The sequence below is a fragment of the Nuphar pumila genome, chromosome 4 (genome assembly GCF_984573655.1).
Source record: "Nuphar pumila chromosome 4, dmNupPumi1.hap1.1, whole genome shotgun sequence".
Lineage (NCBI taxonomy): Eukaryota > Viridiplantae > Streptophyta > Magnoliopsida > Nymphaeales > Nymphaeaceae > Nuphar > Nuphar pumila.
The window spans coordinates 46144421-46160068 of NC_143252.1; the positions used below are offsets into that span (position 1 = coordinate 46144421).

A 15648-nucleotide genomic window follows, 5' to 3' on the forward strand; every position below is an offset into this window, starting at 1 on the left:
TGTCAGTCAAGACTTTTGAAAGATCAAGAGAAAGACGCAACACAAATCTATATCCTTTTTAATTGCTCAGAGATCGACCCCTACATCGAGTAAGTGTATATAATATGTTACACTAAGTTCTCTACGTATATGGTTCGGTAATATAATTATTTGTTAAGTGCAGACGATTTGATCTGGAGTTGCAAAGAAAACTTTTTCATCTCACTGATTTAAAATTACAAAAAGAATGTGAAAATAAGTTTGTGGCATGGTTGAAAGAGTTGGTAAAGACGATGACATGCATTCTTTCTGTGTAAACAACAATATTTACTTAATTGGTCGTATTTACAGTCATTGTTTATGCTTGTAAATCCGCTATGGTGATGTTAATGACAAAGAAATTTGTGATTTACAAAATGGTCCAACCAAAGTTGTACAATGTTACAACGAATACATCGTAAATGGTTATCAATTTCATACAAAAGACTGCGGTGTAAACAAGTCAATGATGAATAGTAGTGTGTATGTCAAGAGTAGCAGTTACGGTAAAAATGAACTTGACTACTACGGTGTTATTGAAGAAATAATAAAGTTAACTTACTTAAGCTTAAATAATAGGATAACTTTATTAAAAGTGTCATTGGTTTGATCCCACAGCAACAAGAGTCGACAAAGCCTTAGGCATTGTAGAAGTGAATCATAAATCAAGGTTTGAAACATATGAACCATTCATATTAGCATCACAAGCTCAACAAGTTTACTATGCTTCATATCTGAATACAAGAAAGTCAAATAGAAATGAATAGTAGATGGTTTGCAAGGTGAAGTCTAAACTATACCCCGAGTATGATCAGTTACAGGAAGATGATTGTTGAAGATAGTGATTACTATCAATCAGATAATATGAATGACTCCTCTTATGGTCACGATGTCACACATGGTCTGCATGTCATATCTCCATTGTCCGATGATACACGTATGAAAGAATGTGATCCAAATGATATACCAAGTGGATGGACACCCAATGAAGAAGAAGACGAAAAGGAGGAGGAAAAAGAAGAAGAATATGAAAGTCAAACAAGTAATGAGTAATCATACTCGAGATAGTGAAATATATATTGTAATATATACACCACTTTCTCATATGCTCTTATTTTTGTAGTTCGGAGACCATGCTAGTCATGGTAGTAGTTAGCAGGATATTTGAATGTGTTTGTTGCAGGTACTTGTTTAACATTGATGTGCTATGAATGATTTGAATGTATTGTCATATTTGATGTGACTGTATCCATACTTGCATGAAGTTATTTTTTATTTGATTATGTATCCATGGAATTGCATATCATGTAACTGATCCAAATAACATTTTTATTTGTTAGAATATGGTTCGTGGAGGTAACAGTGGTCGAGCACCCAGTGAAAGCCGTGGAGCATCATTAGGTAGATGTCTTTGTGTTATATTTAAATATATGCATTCATTATGTTTTTGCTTATATATTGATATAAAAATTGTTACTTGTTAATCGTCTTTATAGAATCTCAGCTCAGTGATAGTCAGTCTCAGCCTTCGTCTTCACGTAATGCTTCGATAAGTATATCATTTAAATAATTATATACTTGATTAGTTTAAATGTGCATTATGTGAATTTTTAACTCATTGTTTTGTAAGTGATGTTTCGCCTACACATAACCTACCTACACCAGCTACTCATACACATCATAAGACAACGCTAGATGCAAGATCTTCTCAGTCTGACACACAATGACTCATTCAAATAGTATATATCGATAGTCGAGCATAAGTATTTTATTATCACTTGTCCAATACTTATCTTATAAATAGTATATATTGACAGTCGATTATTAATGTGTATCAATTCATGTACAGCGCGAGGTTCAAGCCACAAGAAGTAGTAGTAAATTGGTTCAAGTCCAAAATCTATTCTAACAATATTGCCCTAAAGTGAAGTCTCCATTGTATCATGCAGTCAAGTGTACAAACCAGGGCTTTTCTGGGGTTAATTTTGACAGCTTAACAGGTTGCACCATATAGCACAATTACATGCTTTCCACACATACCTCGTCGTCCTTTACAACATCCAGCCTAATGCTCATTTATGGCTTCCCATTCGATGGTAGTTTGTTTCATGAGAAAATAGCAAAATTTTAAGTGAGAACTGTGATTTTCTCATGCATGAAACAAACATGAAAAAGTAGTACTACAGGTCAATGAGAGCAATGAGAAGTCATTTCATTGACCACTGTTTCGGTGTGAAAAGCTTTCAGGCTATGATCATTAAAGTAGAACATCTTGGCCGCAAATCTGATCCAATACTGTATATAGATCCAACCCAAACTTGGATCCATTACCATGTGCTTTGGCTTGACCAATTCAGTATGTTTTAATGAAGGGCATATTTCTAGCCTCCAACTAGATCCGATCCAAATGCCAACAAAAATTAATTTCTTATATCATTTCTCATGAAACAAAAAAAAAAAAAGAATTTCCCATCACCTAAAACAAGCATGAAAAAGAATGACGTACGAATTTTTTTTCATATGAAGCTACTTTGCATGAGCATGAAACAAACATGCTCTTGCAGAGCAGATTGGACAGATAGGTATTTCACGCCATCCAATATAGCTTGCACAAGCATCATTCATGCATACGTGCACCATGCAGAGGCAGACATGAAGGTGCGGTTACGGGCGTGCACACACACACACACAAATTAAAAAAGGAAATTATAATGCAGATAGTTCAGGTGCAGTTTTAGGAGGGGGAAGGAGTCCCTCTCTCTTAGCCATCTCATACAGAGCAATGGAAGCTAGCACTTTCGCATCGGCAGTCATACGCCAGAGTTTATTATATGGCACAACATGCACCTTAATCAGTTCACCATGTTCACGAAGACCCATTTCTTTCCCTTGCAGTGCTTGAATAACCTCATTTTTCACATGACTTCTATACAGGAATAGACTGAGTTCCTCATCACAACCACCCTGTGAGTGAAAAAAGAGAATTGTTTAGGTCAACAGAAGAATTTAACCAACAAAAAAAACATTGCAAGTAGGAAAGTAAATCACTGCCCATAGAAAGTAGCTGTGATTTGTTTTCTCAGGATGAAGGATCCAAAAAACTCACACCAATTTTCTCACATGTGCAAATTACATGCCTTTTTGGGTCATTTTGCCTCAAAATGAATCATATATTTATAAAGCTCTGAACAGCTTTCTCACCTATGAAAAAAATGGCCTACTTTCTCAAGTGAAGTGATTTACAGGGTTTCAAATATGCCCATGGAATTCACGCCACTGGCACACATGCATGTAGGCGTGGGCATTGGGTCCGGTCAGGCCAGGGCTGCAAAAGGAGCCCAAGCCCAGACCATCTCGGGCCAGATGCCTGAAAGCCCATTAGGTACTCAGCCTGACGTCCACCCCTACACGCATGAACAATCATACGCCAAAACAGTTCAATATCTTAACAAGTTTCAAATGAAAATGATAAGATTCACCAACTTCACATGAACAACCCTCAATAAACAAAAACATGCAGCATACCGGTGAAGGAAACATTCTGCATCCTGTTGATGGGTCAAGAAAGGCAGTGAGATTAACCATGTCGTCCAGATTCAAATGTATACCTGTCTCCTCTTCAACCTACCAAACAGTAAAACAATCTGATAAATGTCACAAGCATAAGCAGTATAAGTGTTTGGTGCAGTTGCTGGCCAACAAAGAAAGATTTCTGCACCGCAAAACAGTTCACCTGCCTATACAAAAAGGTGTATACACGCTTAACAAATTGATTCCACAATTTGGATTACAAGGGAGTAACCTCACACCTTACATTATTTGAGCTGAAATTGAAGACAATCAAATACTCTGATTGAACTCCAGGACCAAGGCAAGTCCAATCCGATCAAATAAGGGAGGCTGATGGGATCAAAACACTCTTGAGAGGACCAAACTCCTAGACTTCTGTTTTTGTAACAATTTGATTCCACAGTTTGGCAAAGTTAACAGTGACCTTGCTGGATTGGTATTCCAGATAGACTTTTTTCAAATGTCAGAACAAATACTTTGGCAAGATCAGCATGAAGGTGTGATAAGCATGGTAAGTCTGATATTAGATGCAAACATGAAATTATTGCTTGGTGGCACTCCTTCATAAAGCAGAATATCATGGTAGCACATATTAAGGTAGCCTGACTTGGATCCTTAGCTATACCAGGAGGGACAGCTATGTGATTCATGGTACTACAAGTATCTAAGGAGAAACCAGCACCACCCTGCACATAATATCTTGCACAATCCCTAGAGATCATTGATGAGCATAATAAACAGGTGATGATGTTAGCAAAATCATGTTAGGTCCTCGTCAAAGTAATTTACCTATGCCAGAACATCTACATCTTCCAGTAGAAAGAAAAAAAGGCCGAACAGACTATACAACGTTGAATGTCCTTGATGTCATCATTTGGTTTGAATTTATTTATGCTATGAAAAAGCTTGAACAAATAGCAAACTATACTACATGGATGTGAGCACAGTAAGCAGCATGGCAAGGACTCTCTCTCATGCAAAACAGAAGAAAAAAGAAAAGTGACACCTGGATGTAGACAAATGATATTCTAAAGCAATTGCATATGTAATTAACAATTATTAAGTTTTATTCATGTGAAGCTATGGCATATTTAGTAAGTGCCGGACATAAAATGCATCCAACACAGGTATGAAATATAAAATAAAATGCCTTTGGCAAGCTGAAAAACATAGTCAGGTTTCTCGTTAATGATAATGAAATTAGGAAAGTGAAAAACCACTTGAGCAAGGATAAGATGAACGAATAAAAGATTGAGTATAAGCATACATTTCCAAAACAAAAGCTTCAACTAGCATGGGTATATGATTATGTGAATAGAATAGTCCAAATAAGTACACGGCAAACAGGCAAACAAGCAAACCAAACTTATTTATGCAAGAGACTGATGGTAGATTGACCGAGCAATTGTATGACAATTCATAAACTAGTGTCCCAAAAAAAAGAGAAAATCACCTCACGAACTGCTGTGCCAATAACATCACCTTTGTCATCATCCAGCATTCCAGCTGGCAGTTCTAGGATGAACCTCCCAACAGGAACTCTAACCTAACAAAACAAGAGAAACTGAGTACAATAAAAATGGCTAGATTCTCACTAACAGCTAAATAATGCCTGGGGTCAAGCATGAGAACAAAGCTGGAAAGATAACATTTCAACATCAAACAACAAACACATTACCTGCTCAGTGAGAACAACAAAAATCTCACCCTCAGTCTCCAAAAGGATCAATACTGCCACAGCTTGTCCTCGGGCAAAAACAATACCAGGAACCTATTCATAATTAAGAGCACATGATAACTTTTTCTTTTAAATTCTGTACAAATAAGCATATTACAAACTTGCTTCCGACACTATGAGATAGATGAGAGAATAACATGGAATACCAAGCACTCAAAAAAGAATGAAAAAGGATTCCTCCAAATCATAAACTAGATATGTGAGTTAGAATGAGAAGCATTACAAATAACAGATATACATGTCTAACTGGAGACATTTCTTTCAAAACAAATGGATTTTCTACGTAGACATGTCAGTAAATGTGGACCCTAGAAGCACACACCAAAAAAAAATACCAAGGGAGATGAACAAAATCACTAGTAACAACAACAAACAACAACAACTACGCCTTCATCCCGAAACAATTGGGGTCGGCGATATGAACCAAAAAAGAAAATCATTCTGGGTCTTCCACATGAATCCTTCCCCTCCAATCATTTTTATCCAATGCCATGTCCTCGGTGAGGTTCAAAGCATTCATATCCTTTCCTATCATCTCCATCCAAGTCTTCTTAGGCCTACCCCGACCTCTTTTAACTAATATATTTTTTCATTTCTCCATCCTTCTAACTGGAGCATCATTAGGCCTTCGCCGAATATGTCCAAACCACCGTAAACAATTCTCTCTCATCTTATTTTCAATGGGTGCAACGCCTACCTTCTTACGTATCTCCTCGTTCTGAATCTTATCTTTTATTGTATTTTCACACATCCATCTAAGCATACGCATCTCAGCTACACTCATTTTTTGAATATGATGTCTCTTGGCAGCCCAACATTCCGTACCATATAGTAAAGCGGGCCTAATAGTCGTCCTATAAAACTTTCCCTTCAACCGCAATGGCATTCTACGATCGCACAACACTCCAGTTGCACTTTTCCATTTCATCTACCCAACCTTTGTCCTATGATTTACATCTCCATCAATTTCTCCATACTTTTGAATGATAGATCCCAAATAATTGAAACAATCATCCACCGGTATTTCTTGCTCACCAAGCTTCACTACACTCCCATCACTACTTCGTTGCTTACTAAATCGACATTCCATATATTCTGTCTTACTCTTACTCAAATTAAAAGCTCTTGCTTCCAATGTCTGTCTCCATAATTCTAACTTAACATTAACCCCAGCTCTAGACTCATCAATCAAAACAATATCATCAGCAAACAACATATACCACGACACATTTTCTTGATTTGATCTTGTAAGCTCATCCATCACTATAGCAAATAGGAAAGGGCTCAATGCAGATCCTTGATGTAACCCAACCGTTATAGGAAAATTGGTTGTCACCCCTCCACGAGTGCGGACATTGGTTACTACTCCTTCATACATATCTTTAATTATACTAATGTACTTGAGAGAAACACCTTTCTTCATCATTGTCCACCAGAGAACGTCCCTAGGTACTATATCATATGCCTTCTCAAAATCAATAAAAACCATATGCAAATCTTTGTTCCTCTCTTTATAACTCTCAATAAGTTGTCTAAGAAGATGTATAGCTTTCATAGTTGATCTTCCAGGCATAAAACCAAATTGATTCTCCGATATCATGACAATCTTCCTCAACCTATATTCAATCACCCTCTCCCAAAGTTTCATAGTATGACTCATGAGTTTTATACCACGATAGTTTGTGCAATCTTGTATATCACCCTTATTCTTATATAGAGGCACCAAAGTACTCTTCCTCCACTCATTAGGCATCTTATTTGTCCGTCAATCTTGTTAAAAATATTTGTCAACCATTCTAAACCTTTCTCTCCCAAGCATTTCCAAGCCTCGATAGGTATACCATCTGGGCCAACTGCCCTTCTTGATTTCATTTTCTTCAAAGCCTCTGCAATTTCTTTCTTTTGAATCTTGCGCATGAAGTCACGATTTATCTCATGAAAAGGAATGGAGAAGTCTCCAAGATCTTGAGCATGACTATCATTAAATAGCTTATCAAAATAATCTTTCCATCTCTCCTTAATCTCCTCATCTTTGACTAAAACCCTTTGCGTTTCATCTTTGATACATCTAACCATACCCAAATCCTTCGATTTCCTATCTCTCATCTTTGCAAGCCTATAAATATCCTTCTCACTAGTGACGTAGCTAGGATTCATGTGAGGGGAGGGCAAACAGGTGTGTAGCAAAAAAAAAAAATTTGGTGTGATAGTTGGGGGTTCGGGGGCGCTGCCCCCTAAAATTTTTTTTTTGAGATAAAATAAAAAATGATTGTAATTATTAATAAAAATCTATTTCATATGGACAAATCAAACTATTTGCTGGAGTCAGGGCTGGGCTACAAAAATGGATAAAAATCTATTTCATATGGAAACAGGGCTGGGATTTAAAAAAAAAATTAACTGTTTCGGGAGGCTACAGCCCAGTCCTGCCCCCCCCCCCCCTAGCTACGCCTCTGCTTCTCGCCCTCTTTGGTATCCAACTTGTCATAAACCTCCTTATATACCTTATCCCTCACGTTTCAAACTACTTTTTTAGCTTCCTTCTTTGTTATCATATACTTCTCCAAATTCTCATTATCACGACTCTTACTTAGATTTCTATAACACTCTCTTTTAACCTTAATAGCTAATTTGACATCCTCGTTCCACCATGATGTATCCTTACCTAGCGGTGCACCGCCTTTAGACTCATCCAATATCTCCTTAGCCACCTTTTTCATGTCACCTGCTATCTTATTTCACATTGAGTCTGAATCCTCCTCTAGACACCAATCAGCTTCCTTAACTACCTGCTCTACAAACATTCTTTGTTTAGCTCCTTTCAGTGCCCACCACTTAATTCAAGGATCTATCCTATGTCTATCCCTTTTGCGGCATTGTCTAATTCTAAGATCTAAAATTAAGACTTTATATTGTGTAGCTACACTTTCTCTCGGTATAACCTTACAATCAATGCAACAACTCCTATCTCTCTTTCTAAGTAGGAAAAAATCTATCTGACTCGTATTAATCCCACTTTTAAATGTTATTAGGTGAGACTCCCTCTTCCTAAACCAAGTGTTTGATAAGATCATATCATAGGACAAACCAAAATCTAAAATCCTTTCTCTACTTTCGTTTCTTTCTCCTATACCATAGCCCTCATGGATACTCTCAAATCCATCCCTACTAATGCCTACATGTCCATTAAGGTCACCGTCGATGAAAAGCTTTTCACTATAAGATATCCCTTGTACTACTACATCTAAATCTTCCCAAAATTGATGCTTAATGGAATCATCTAAACCTACTTGAGGTGCATAAACACTAATAATATTAATAATATCCGTACCTAATACTAATTTAATAAACCTATCAGTAACAAGAATTAAAAAAAAAAATCTCTATAACTTTTCTCACATCCCGGTTCAATACTACTAACCTCGTCAAGCAATTTAGCATTTTGCATGTCTGAAACAAATGATGATGCAATTTTGTTTCACATGTAACATGGGTAAAAGAAAATGCCATATAGGTCCATGTTTAAGTAGACTAAATCATCTAGCTAGGAAGCTTGCACTGCACCTACATAATTCTACACCATTTCTGGGTTACTCCTGTTCAAGGAGTCTTAGATTCCAGCAATACATTCACCAACCATCATATGACACAAGGCCATCACATAGACTTGGAAGGTTCTAAACAAAATCAAATATGCAACTATATTGCAGGGAGCAAAGATGCTTCCATGCATTAAAATCAGTCAACTTGTCACTTTTAAAGACAAACTACTTATGATTCATCTGCAATGCTTCCGTTCCAATGAAACAGAAAAAAGCCAGAAAAGTGGGAAAGAGAAACAACTAATTGGATAATTGAAAGATCAATACCTTCTTTCCTGACTGTTTATCCAGTATTTCAGATTTGAACTTCAGAAAACCAACACCTCTTCCAAACATATCTACTCCCTGCCCAAGTAAGCAAACAGAGAAGTAAAACAACCACAAAAGAATAAAAAATGACCACCTATATGTGCTCCATTTCCCTTGTAATTTCAAGTATTTGTGCACTAGATTCATGTGAAAATGATTAAGATCAAGCAAATCAGTGCAAAACTGGAGCTTTTATCACTTTACAAATATTTAGGTAGAACTACTGTTCTCTATCCTGTGTGACAGCTCAAGATCTTCATTTCTTAGGCCAATATTCATTTCTGGACTATAAGCTAACCAACTATATCACCAAGATGTTCAAGTGCAGAACCGCATCATGGTACCTTGTTTATAAATCCTTCAACCAAAATAACACATTTGCAGTAAGGAACAAAGGATGACAGATCAGTTTGAGCAGCACATGCAAAGGTAACAAGTTACAGGCAATACGGTGTAGCAACAGTAAAATTGCCCTAGAAACTCCCTTATTCCTGGTTATTAATTAATTGTAAGGAAATGAGGATTTTCCACAAAAGCATAAATGCCTGTAACAGGTGTCTATTGAAGACACTTCAATCATAACCCACAAAAGGGCATAAATGAGAGAACTCAAAAGAAAAAATAATAAACTTTATTTCATTCACATGAAATGCTTAAAAAGCATATTACAAAGGAGAGGAGAGTCACCCATATTTATACACAAAGAGAGAGGGAGAGAGAGCAGCTTTAGAGAGCTCATAGAGAGTCGTTGGAGCTAGTCCAACGGCTCTAATTGTAGCCGTTGGACTAGCTCCAACGGCTATAACAACTAGTCAAGATCTAGTTGGATCTTGACTAGTTTTGAGTCTAGTTCAACTAGTCCAATGGCTATAACAACTAGTCAAGATCTAGTGGGATCTGTTAAATTGTAGTTCATAAGACAATGTATTTTCTATATATATTTTATATATATAAAAGAAGATACATATACATATAATGTACATGTATCCATCTACTTATATATATAAAATATATATTTCTTTCTTGTATTAGCTGTAGGGGTATTTTAATCATGTCTAAATTTTACGCATATTCATGTTTTTGAATATGATTGTAATTCCTCCTTTTTATTTTTTCTTATTTTTGTAATTTTTTCATTTCTTATTTTTGTTCTTTTATGTAATATTTATGTACTGACTGTGTACAGACTGTTACACAGATTAAAAAGATAGACGTTGGGTTGATTCCCAACGTCTCTAATAAGAGCTGTTGGGAATAGCCCAACGACTCTTTAAGTGTGCTTATAAATAAGGGCTATGTGAGCCCATTGAATGTAAGTATTACAGTAAGGAGTTATCTCCTTAAGCTTATAAACACTGTGCATTTATTGCACTTCTTTTGTGGTGTAAAGCTTATAAACATTGTGCATTTATTTTGTGTCTTGAGTATTTGAAGTATCAAGTTATTTGAAAACTTGATTGTTTGCAAGGATTCTTCACATGGTAGAGCAAGGTTGGAGAAAGAAAGATCGGGTGGATTCTCACTTTTTCGGGTGCTTCGAAAAGTGTGCCTTCAATTTTTTGGTGATTAGAGTGGATCCTCTTGTTCATCCAATATTTTAGAAGACCCTTCTATCAAGAAGGTCTAAAAAACCTTTATGGTATGTATTCTTTTTCATCATCTCTCATCTCTAATGGGTGAAAAAGACTCATTTTTCTCTCGCCTTCAAATTCAATGGGTCCAACTATCACGTTTGGGTCGGAAACATGGATACTCATATTAAAGGGAAAGGGCTTTGGGGCTATGTCCAAGGCTCGATTCCCGAACCGGAGCCAAAGATAACCTTGATGGAGAAAGGAGAAATAAAAAACCTTGAGGGCGAAGAAAGAGCCAAGGCTCTTGAAGACTACACCAAAAAAGCATGAAGAATGAGATATGAGGAATTTTAAAATCCTCTCATGGATTTTCTCATCCGTAGAAACAAGAATTAACGCCAATATTATCAAGTTTAAAAATGCTTCTCAAGTGTGGGAGTACCTTGAGATGATGTACATCTCTAGGGACTTGTCCCATAAATATTATCTCCAAAAGAGGGCACTACCTTTTCGTCAAGGAGAGATGACTATAAGGAAGTATTTTGCCGAACTCTCTTCTATTTGGGATAAGCTTGCTATGCTCGAACCCAAGTAGAGTGGAGAAACCATAGAGCTTCATCATAAACAATTGGAAGAAGATAGATTTTTTAATTTTTTGAATGGGCTTAGGCCTGAATTCGAACAAATCCGGTCTTCTCTTTTATTCGCCTTCACTTTCCCCTCTCTTGAAGATGTAATTATTAAACTAAGTGGGGAAGAGACTCGTATGGGTATAAGCAAGAACAACCCAAGTGTTCTAGCTACACCTTCCAATAACGAAGAAAATGAAGGAGTTAATGTCGTCTCAAGACCGGTGAACAACTTAAGGACCTACAAGCTTCCTCACTTCAAGAATCAAAACTCAAGTAGTCAAAGAGGGGAAAAGGATTATAGCAAGCTTTTATGCCATTTTTATAAGAAACCGGGGCATATCAAGATTATTTGTCCAAAGTGAAAAAAGTTACTTGCCATGGCTACTACATCCTAACCTCAAAAGGAAGAGTACTCGTCATCTTCAAATGAAGCTCTCTCATTGCAACAAATCGTGAATGCATTTCAACCTTTTCTAAAAGGGGCTATTTCCGGAGCCGCCATGTCAACCTCTTGGCTTTTAGATTCGGGTGCTTCTTTTCACATGACCCCAAGTTTTAGTTCTTTTTCCTAATACTCAAAAAATCCCTCTCCATCTTTTGTTTCAACCGCAGATGAAACATCTCTTGAAGTAAAAGGAATAAGAAATTTTGAAAAACAAGGGTTCTTTATTCCAAAAATTAGATTTATACCCAAATTAAACTTAAATTTGTTTTCCGTTTCTCAACTCTCGGATCATGGGTGTGATATAAAGTTTCCATCTAACAAATGTTGGATACAGGATTGGCGATCCGAAAGATTGATTGGGGAAGGCTCTAGGAAGGGCGATCTATATTATGTCGATTCCCTTCAAATTCCAAAGAACCCGTTTTGTAATGTTGTTCGACAAAAGGATATTAATGTGTGGCACAAGAGACTTGGACATCCAAATATTGCAAAAATTTCTCATTTACCTTTTGTTAAAAGTCTATGTAAAAGTGATTTCACTTGTAATGACTGTATTCTTGGGAAAATAAAAAAATTGCCTTTATCAAAACATCCCAAAAGATTTTTGGGCTGAAGCGGCTTTAGCATCTGTCTATCTGATAAATCGGCTACCTTCTAAAAACTTGAATAATATCTCGTCTTTTGAAAAATTGTATACAAAAGAACCCGACTATAGTCGGTTGAGAATTTTTGGTTGTAAATGCTTCGTTCTTACTGACAAGAACGACAAACTTTCACCAAAAGCCATTGTCTGCGCTTTTCTTGGATATTCCGAAACCCAAAAAGGGTTTCGTTGTTATGATATTAAAAATGACAAGCAATATGTTTCCATAAATGTGAGTTTTCTGGAAAATGTTAACGGTTTTGAAAGTGAACCCTTTGAAGAAAACATGGATTACTCTTTTTTATTTGAAATGTTAGCACATGATGATGATAATGATGACGATTTCATTCATAATGACGTCAATGATAAAGAAGATGGCTCTTCCCATCCACCTATCTCCCAACATAGAAATGAAGGAGCATTGAGAGATCCTATAACATATACCCATAGAGATAGAAACAGTTTTAGGAGTGCAATTGAAAAATTCAATGAACCTAGTGGGTCCAATTCAACAAATGATGAAAACCTACGAAGAACTGAGAGAAGTAGAAAGATGTCTTATAGGTTTATTTCATATGATTCGTTTACTCCTAAACATAGAGCCTGCCTTAGCGTCATTCATTCCTATATAGAACCCAGAAACTTCGAAGAAGCCAAAAAGAATGATGAATGACTGAAAGCAATGGAATGTGAGCTTTCAGCTCTCAACATGGCAAAGACTTAGGAGTTTCAAGATCTTCCTAAGGGTAAGAAAGCAATAGGGTGTAGATGGGTATTTAAGGTAAAAACTAAGAGCGATGGATCTCTTGAGAGATATAAGGCTCGATAGCAAAGGGATATAGTCAAGAATATAGGATTGACTATGAAGAAACTTTTGCCCCTGTGGCCCGAACGATCATTGTCCGATGTCTCATTATTGTTGCTTCAATCAACAAATGGAACATCTATCAAATGGATGTTAAAAACGCCTTCCTTGATGATGATCTGAATAAAGAGGTATATATGGATGCTCCACTAGGAATGGAGACTCCCAAAGGGAAAGTGCTTTACCTTCGAAAAACAGTTTATGGTTTAAAACAAGCCCCCAAGGCTTGGTACGATAGATTTAACTCCGTAATGTTATAAAATGATTTTTCTTCTTGTTTCACTGGCACTGCCTTATTTGTTAGAAAAATCAATGCAGGGATTGTCGTTCTGCTCTTATATATAGATGATATGCTTATAACCGAAAGTGATTCTAAAGGGGTTAAAAGCATAAAATCAATTTTGATGATAGGTTTGAAATGTCTGATTTGGGATTTCTAACTTATTTTTTGGGTATTGAAGTAGCATACTCTCATAGAGGGTATTTTTTATCTCAAACTAAGCTTGCCTCTGAGATTATTGACATGTCAGGTATTACGGATGATAAGGTTTGTGAAACTCCTGCTATAGTAGGAGCCAAAATGAAGATTGATGATGGTATTCCTCTCTCCGATCCCACCCCCTATAGACAACTTGTGGGATCTTCGATGTATCTGAGTATTACTAGACCAGATATCTCTCATGCAGTTCATACTACAAGTCAGTTCCAACATGCACCAACATCAGTTCACATAAGTGTCATCTTGCGGATTGTGAGATACATAAAGGGCACACTAAACAAGAGCGTATTCTTATCCTCTTCTTCTAAATTAAAATTAATTGCTTATACCGACTCTGACTGGGGAGGTGACCCAAATAATCGTTACTACACCACTGGTTTTTGTGTGTTTTTAGGAGACTCGCTGATTTCATGGAGTTATAACAAGCAACAAAAAGTGTCTCTATCCTCAACATAAGCTGAATATCGTGTCATGACGACTACTACCATGAAAATTGTATAGATTCATCAGCTATTAGAAGACATGGGGATCTCAATAGAAGAGCCCACCAAGCTATGTTGTGATAACAAGAGTGCAATATACGTTGTCAAAAATCATACTTTTCATGAGCGAACTAAACACATTGAGATAGATTGTTACTATGTTCGGGAAACGTATCTGAAAGGAGTTATAGATCTTCTATATGTAACTTCAGAATATCAGTTGGCAGATTTCTTCACCAAAGCTTTGTGTGCTCCGCGGTTCAATTTCCTCCTTGGCAAACTTTCGGTCATCTTGCCTTAAGTTTGAGGGGGGTGTTAAATTGTAATTCATAAGACAATGTATTTTCTATATATATTTTATATACATATATATATTTCATATATATGTACATGTATCCATCTACTTATGTATATAAAATATATATTTCTTTTTTGTATTAGTTGTAGGGGTATTTTAGTCATTTCTACATTTTACGCATATTCATGTTTTTTAATATGATTGTAATTCCTCCTTTTTATTTTTTCTTATTTTTGTAATTTTTTCATTTCTTATTTTTGTTCTTTTATGTAATATTTATGTACAGTGTTGTACACAGTTTAAAAAGATAGACGTTGGGTCCCAACGTCTCTAATAAGAGACGTTGGGAATAGCCCAACGACTCTTTAAGTGTGCTTATAAATAAGGGCTATGTAAGCCCATTGAATGTAAGTATTACACTAAGGAGTTGTCTCCTAAAGCTTGTAAACACTGCATTTATTGCACTTCTTTTATGGTGTAAAGCTTATAAACACTGTGCATTTATTTTGTGTCTTGAGTATTTGAAGTATCAAGTTGTTTGAAAACTTGATTGTTTGCAAGGATTCTTCACAGGATCTTGACTAGTTTTGAGTCTAGTTCAAATTGAACTAGACAAAAATAAAAATACAAAAAAGAAGAAAAAGAAAAAGGGAAAAAATAAATAACTAAATATAAAATATTATATATTAAAATAATATATTATTATATTATATATAATTACATTTATGTGTACACTTTTTAACACTCCCCTCAAACTTATGGTACAATGAGCAAAATTTTGTCTAACAAGAAATGATATCTAGGAGCAACGAAAGGTTTGGTGAAAAAATCCGCTAATTGGTATTCTAATGTAACATAAGGCAGATCAATGATTTCATGTAGATACTCCACTCTGACATAGTGACAATCCATTTCAATATGTTTGGTGCGTTCATAAAATGTTCGGTTGCTGGCAACATAGATCACACTCTTG

The 15648-nt window shown here is 36.1% G+C and overlaps 1 protein-coding gene across 1 annotated transcript in view; it reads right to left on the reverse strand.

The window, feature by feature from the left end:
- Positions 1–2516: 2516 nt before the first annotated feature.
- The window catches only part of NUDX14 (nudix hydrolase homolog 14), a 44030-nt gene continuing 30898 nt past the window's right edge, over positions 2517–15648 (reverse strand). The window contains exons 3-7 of the mRNA XM_090004357.1: positions 9196–9273; positions 5267–5359; positions 5042–5134; positions 3544–3642; positions 2517–2982 (exon numbers count right to left, since the gene is read on the reverse strand). Of these exons, the coding sequence (XP_089860483.1) occupies positions 2725–2982; positions 3544–3642; positions 5042–5134; positions 5267–5359; positions 9196–9273 (621 nt within the window). The 3' untranslated portion in view covers positions 2517–2724. The remainder of the gene's footprint in view (positions 2983–3543; positions 3643–5041; positions 5135–5266; positions 5360–9195; positions 9274–15648) is intronic.